General features: G+C 30.7%; 1 protein-coding gene across 3 annotated transcripts in view; it reads left to right on the top strand.

Annotated features, from left to right (window-relative positions):
• LOC117122470 overlaps nucleotides 1–6602 on the top strand; it is a 21485-nt gene extending 14883 nt beyond the window's left edge. For all 3 annotated transcript variants that reach the window (XM_033268055.1, XM_033268056.1, XM_033268054.1), the window contains exons 4-10: nucleotides 523–646; nucleotides 782–961; nucleotides 1704–1867; nucleotides 2214–2373; nucleotides 2713–2861; nucleotides 4827–4965; nucleotides 6363–6602. In XM_033268055.1, the coding sequence (XP_033123946.1) occupies nucleotides 523–646; nucleotides 782–961; nucleotides 1704–1867; nucleotides 2214–2373; nucleotides 2713–2861; nucleotides 4827–4965; nucleotides 6363–6587 (1141 nt within the window). In that variant the 3' untranslated portion in view covers nucleotides 6588–6602. The remainder of the gene's footprint in view (nucleotides 1–522; nucleotides 647–781; nucleotides 962–1703; nucleotides 1868–2213; nucleotides 2374–2712; nucleotides 2862–4826; nucleotides 4966–6362) is intronic.
• Nucleotides 6603–6759: the final 157 nt, after the last annotated feature.

The raw sequence follows: 6759 nt of genomic DNA on the forward strand, positions 1-6759 counted from the left end.
TTCTACAGTATATAAAATATATATATATATATATATATATATATATATACAGTATATATACATACATATACATATACATATACATTTATACATATATTATTACATATACATATATATATTACATATACATATATATACCGTATATATAGGCCTATATTAATATATATATTATATTTTATATATTATATATTATATGTTATATATTATACTACAGAGGCTTTAGGGTTGAACAGATTCAAATATCCGTCAGGTACATTGTATTACACATTGGTGCCCCCTGAGAGGGCGTTAAACCAACAAGATAAATCTGGAAGTACGGCTGGAAATAAATAATAATATATAGGCCTAATATAAATCAAGATAATGTCCTTTATTTGAACACTGTATTTACCTTTCTTTGATGTTAAATATCGGAATAGTAAAAAAAAAAATAATCAGTTATTCGATATCCGATTTTTTTCGATTATTTTCGGTATGGTAGAACTTCTTTATAAAATTCTGATTGCGTTTGTTCTTATCCAGATCGCTTTCGTCGGCAAACCACAGAGAAGTCATAATTGATCGGAAGACACGGCGGAGCTCCAACATCTTACCGGAAAAGTCAGGCGAACCGGAAGTAGAAGACCCGATATCAAGGAGAATTCGAGTAAGTTCTCTATTATGAGAGAAATTGATATTGTAGATCAAGTATTAAAATGCACTTTTAAACGAGTGATTTTGAGAATTTATTTTAATTATACTACTGTTATACTAAAATAATATTTTCGTTTGTGTTTTTCAGTTACGAGAAACGCTTAAACGGGCTATACGGATCATCAAGATTGTTTCTTTGATAGCTTCATGTATGCTACGAAGCTCTAAAGACTCGACAACAGAAACATTTGTCGCCCAGCTTCACTACATAACCTCTAGGCCAGAAAATCTACCTTTCAATAAAAAACGATTCTTAAAAGATAACTCAGTAAGATTCCTTAAGTAAACCGTTTCGTTAAAACTGTTGTTTTTATGATTAGCAGTAATAGTACTTCTTATGTTATAATAATAATAATAATAATAATAATAATAATAATAATAATAATAATAATAATAATAATAATAATAATAATAATAATAATAATAATAATAAGACGATACTTTGAGAACGATCATTTCAGGCAATGCCTGATAACTTTATTAGGCCTAGCCATTGCTTGGCCTTACGCTACAAACATGTTTCGATAGATCCTACTGTCATCCTCAGTGTACAGAGATTCTATATAGGCAATCTTATAATAATAATAATAATAATAATAATAATAATTAAAAAAAAATAATAATAATAATAATAATTTTATCTAGATCAAAAAAATATAGGACTGTACAGTAAAATTTGGTTTTTAAAACTTAGTGTTAGTATTCCATTGCTTTTGCCTATTGAATCACTAAAAACAAACATTTATTTGTATAATAATTATAAGTAATGCTTGAAAATATTGAAATGTAACCAATGTGCGTTGACTGATGGAAACAGATAGGCTACGATGTTTCTGTTACAAATACGTATACATGTATTATGTTGACGCGTTTCATAATAAGAAGGCATTTTAATTAAATATAAGTATGTACGACCTTTACATAACCAATAAATTTAATTGCAAAAATACTTAAAATAAACATCATTAGTCTAACAGATAGAAATGATTCATCAAGTTCTATCATTATAGTTGCGAGTACCCAGCTGGCTACCTCAGATTGCTGACACTTTACCGAAGGACCGAACACCCGAAGCCATCTACAAACTCTATGGCGTTATGAACGATATGAAGAGTTTCGAACGCTTTACACCCAAAGTGCGTTTAGAACTCTGCCGAGTGGCCAGGTACATGAGGTATGACTCGTTATATAAAGTAGGTGTAATACCAGATTACGTGATAGTCACGTAATAGTACAGGACGAGTGCGTGTTTATATGTAAATGAGATTCACGCGTTGCGCCGCGCAAAGTTAGTCAAGTTATGGTGAGAACAGGATGATTATATTTTCAACAACCAATACCCGGTAAATAATTAATGTGGGCCGTCAAAGCTGAAGCAACGCCGATCGGTATATAATTATTTACAGCAACAATTTTAGTTTAACATAAATATAAAATAATTTTTTTTATTTATTGATAGAGGACTATATTTTTGTTTTCGGTATTCTGATGGGGTCATTAAATACACAGTTTCCTTTCAGTTGTGGAAAAGGTCGAGTGATAGTGCGGCAAGGTCACGTGGGGTTTGGATTTTACTTTATATACTCTGGCTCCGTTTTCGTCCAGTTAGATATTGCAGACCAGACTGGGGTCGTGACGTCACAGACAGTAAACATAATTGGAAAAGGAGCATGTTTTGGGGTCAGTAGACTTTTTAGGTTAAATTTCATAATTTTTTTCATTTGCAAACTCAATCAATAATGTTTAATGTTTATATTTGTTTTTATTTTAAATTGATCTTCATTTTCTTTTAAATTTATGCGAACACTAATGATATCAATTAATTGGAATGGGATAATGAAGAATGCAGAACCAACATCAACATAATATAATACAGCCAAGCAACATATTTATCTTTTTATTGTGTTCTGTTCAGATTTATTTTAAAAAAAAACCTCAATTTATATGATGTGTGGAACATGGTGCATATGTTATTAGTAATAGACCTAAACTCGAACTTCAATATAATGCTATATACAGGAATTGGCGCTCTTGGGCGACGGGCGTCGAACAGCATCTATTATATGTAGAGAAACGACGGAACTGTTTGAAATCGAAAAAGACACATTTCTCGAATCGTGTCCGTACATCTACGAAGACGAACTCAACGAAAAAATCGACATCGCTTCGTAAGTTAATATTTCAAAACTAGAAGGTAGAATTAATTTTAGTGCTTACTGAGTTAAAGTTTAAATGAACTAAAAAGTTTCAGCTGAATTAATTTTTTAGTATATTTGAAGCCTGACTACCAATGTCGGAGTTAAATCATGGAAAAAATATGAAATCATGGAATAGGCTCACTGAGAGCAAAAGAATATGCTCTCTTATAAATATTACTGCAGTAAGGTGGCGTTCAGTCTGTTTTCGCCATCTTTGTGTCAAATAATTATAGGTTATGCTTGTTACTAGTTTCTATACATGATTGACTATAATAATACCAGACTTTCTGTATTTTTTCTTAAGTTCTGTTAAATATATTTACAGAGTCGTCAATTTATTATTATATTACTGCTACTTTTTTTTGGTTATTGCTTTAGTTACTATTGTGTAAACAAATTTAAACAATTATATTTAAAAGGAATTTGCTGAGAGATACAATACCGGTATACGCCGTTGGCCGTCAACATATCAATAGCCAAAACAGCCCAAATACTCCGGCTACGTTTAATCATAGAGGTATTATAATATCTCTGGTTTAATGTTCACTTGTTTTTGAAATCCGAAATTAACCCCTTGGTATTAAAGTTTAAGGATAAATTTAATGGACAGAAACAGTTATTACTTACTTGATTCTGGCCTGATTCTTCGTGAGTCTTTTTAAGCTTTCGCTTCTTTGATCATTTTCACACCATCATTGGTTGCTGCAAAGGGCTTATTAAAAATTCAAAACTTCCAAGCAAAGATTTAATTTTCTAGAAACAATTATGCGAACCAATAAAATCACTGATCTTCAACAAGTTACTCCATGATTTCTTCAGACTAGCCAGAATGCTTGAATTCTCTGCCTCAAATGAGACCGAAAAAAAGTAAACCACCTCACACATACTCATTTGTTATTCTTAATTAAAAACTAAATTAATGGAACATTTTGTGTATTATTGCAACGTCTGTACGTGTTATTATCGAATAATCAAGGTTTCATCCGACTGTTATTTTTTCGTCACAACTATAAATAGAGTAGAATTGGATGATATGTATATTACATGCAGACGTCAAGGTCTGCAGTGATGATATTTAATTCACCTACTTCTAGTTGAGAATTAATACATTGCAGAAATCGTGTATGAGACTCGCCACTGAGGAAGAACAAGCGTTTTCCGAACGCTCTGGTTCTATTTCTGACTATTTACTTACGTTTACTTTTTAGCTGTTGCTTATAAAATGTGTGAGGGTTTGCGTCAAATACTAGTGTTGTATTGGCATACAGTAGAGTGCGAGATGAATTGCAGCCAATCGGATTGAAACTTTCAACGAAAGCGTCAATGATTATAATAACAATAAAGTAAATAATGATTATAATAACAATAAAGTAAATAACTGTCTCTTATACACATCTAGATGTGTATAAGAGACAGGTGTGTGGGTGGGTGGGTGTGTGTGTGTAATAATAATAATAATAATAATAATAGGTTTTATAAAGCGCACATACCCACTTCAGTAGTGCTCAAGGCGCTACAGGAGGTGTAGTGAGTGTGTGTAAGCTTTATTAGACAGAAACTCCTAATTTTTTTTATTTATATAAGAACATCTCAAAATTAAAAGTTTAAATTTTGAGAGGCTCAGACCTCTGATGATCAGATGTAAGGATCAACAATCAACAGTTCTCAATAACCAAAGAAATGTACATTTTGGAAAGACTTTGCTCTCCACAAATTGGCGCGAGTACACGAGTGTTTGCCTATTATTGTTTTTGTGTGACAGAGAGCAACTGGACGTGGTTATTCATCATTCCTCGGAGTACAGCACCGACATACGCGGCCTACTATTTTTTGAACGCAAATTGTTCCTCGGGTTTCGAGGATTTGGTTTTCGATACCATACAAAGAAATTGTATATAACTAAGATTTTATTTTTTTACCTTTCTTTTAATTTAGAAAATTTGAATTTTTTCGTAAGTGGCCAAAATCCAGTCTTCATCGACTTTGTTTTGAGTCTCAGATCCAGGAGGTTCCTTACGGACGAATAGTGGATAGAGACACAGTCGCCACAGACTATTTGTACTTTGTGCTTAAGGTAATGTATTCTATGTACTTTATAATACAAAAACAATAAAGTAAATAATGATTATAATAACAATAAAGTAAATAATGATTATAATAACATATTAAATAACAATAATATTATTTCATTTCATTTCATTTATTTATTCGACCAAAAAAAATACTGTACAAGAATTAGAACAAACAATAAAACAAAATGGTCAGGAAAAACTAAAGCGACAAAAGTCACCAAGGAGTCAGTAATTCCAACATGGAGTCAGTAATTCCAACATATACACATATACTTACTTGATCTACAATAACATTACAACCATAAATAATAACAACAATGACAATGATTAGATGTGAATATGTACACTAATGACAGCGTTATAAAAACTGCCCTGTAAATAGTTGTAAAATCGGAAGCGAAATTATAGACTGCGATGGAAAAGTTATTGTGAGACAAATTTATATTATATCCAGTAAGTATAATTGACACGTACTAACAGAGTTGGGTAGGACTTTATATACAACACGGAGATTATAATGTTAAAATAGATTCAATTTCTTTTATTTATCTGACTACGATATCGAATCACTTCTGAATGAAATTCCAGAAACACTAAGGCCCTTGCATTCAATAAGTAATTTTTTAAAAACTTTTTAAGCAACAACTATGGAATAAGTACTGATTGTCATTTATATAGTCTATACTATCTATTTGTCTTACGTTATGAAGTTCATTCCGCTATTTAGTTACCACTTATTGATTGATTGATTGATTGACTTTATTTCAAAATGAATCCATATGTAATATGTGAGTGTATTATTATTATCATTATTATTATTATTATTTTTATTTTTATTATTATTATTATTATTATTATTATTAGGGCTACATGATAAAGTTTATACTTTTTCCAATTCCTTATGATTTAATCATGTTATTTATTATAATTGTTATAGGCCTATTTGAATTATTTATGTTTTTTAATGTATATTGATTATGGAATTGGAAATTAAGTCGTATTGAATCGAATTGAACTGAATGCGATACAATCGGTAAATTCAAAATAGAAGAAATACTGGCTCCGGACAATCTTCGGTATACTGTTTTATGCTGACCACCACCTAGCTGCCTAACAATTATTTTGTAAGCACTTAAGTGGCGTCGTGTGGCACACTAGTAATATGTAAATTGGTATTCAAAATTACTGAGTTAAAACGGATCCTTTATTAAACTGCCATTAGGAGTATATCGTTTGAGATTTAACACGATAACGACATAATGTGAAATACAGTTAATACTTTTATTTAGGCCTATATTGTATGCATTTAGTAAGAGAGAGAGTATAGGCACTGATTATTATCGTAACATTGGTGTTAATATAAATACTATGTTATGCTTAAAATTAATTTTCAAAACAGGGCAAATTAGTGATGTTAAAGGAACTCGACTTGACAAGGTTTATAAAAAGCAATAATCAGCTGTCCTTAAAAATATACGCAGGGAAGCAACTGCCAACACCCCGACCACACACCTCCTCCATTGGCGGATCAAAAACATTCCCACATGCAACCAAACACAATAAATGCTACATCAAGATTGGAGATATACAGGACGGCCAGTCCACGGTACGTATTCAACTATAATATTATATATATATATATATAATATATATATAATATATATTATATATATATAGGTATATATACTTACATATGTAATTTATATGCACAGTATATATATATATATATATGTATATATATAAACTTATACATATATATGTATATACATATGTATATGTATATAGGCCTATATATA

This window comes from Anneissia japonica, unplaced genomic scaffold, assembly GCF_011630105.1.
Source record: "Anneissia japonica isolate Jap-2015-1 unplaced genomic scaffold, ASM1163010v1 scaffold275_len1219475_cov178, whole genome shotgun sequence".
In the NCBI taxonomy this organism is placed as follows: Eukaryota; Metazoa; Echinodermata; class Crinoidea; order Comatulida; family Comatulidae; genus Anneissia; species Anneissia japonica.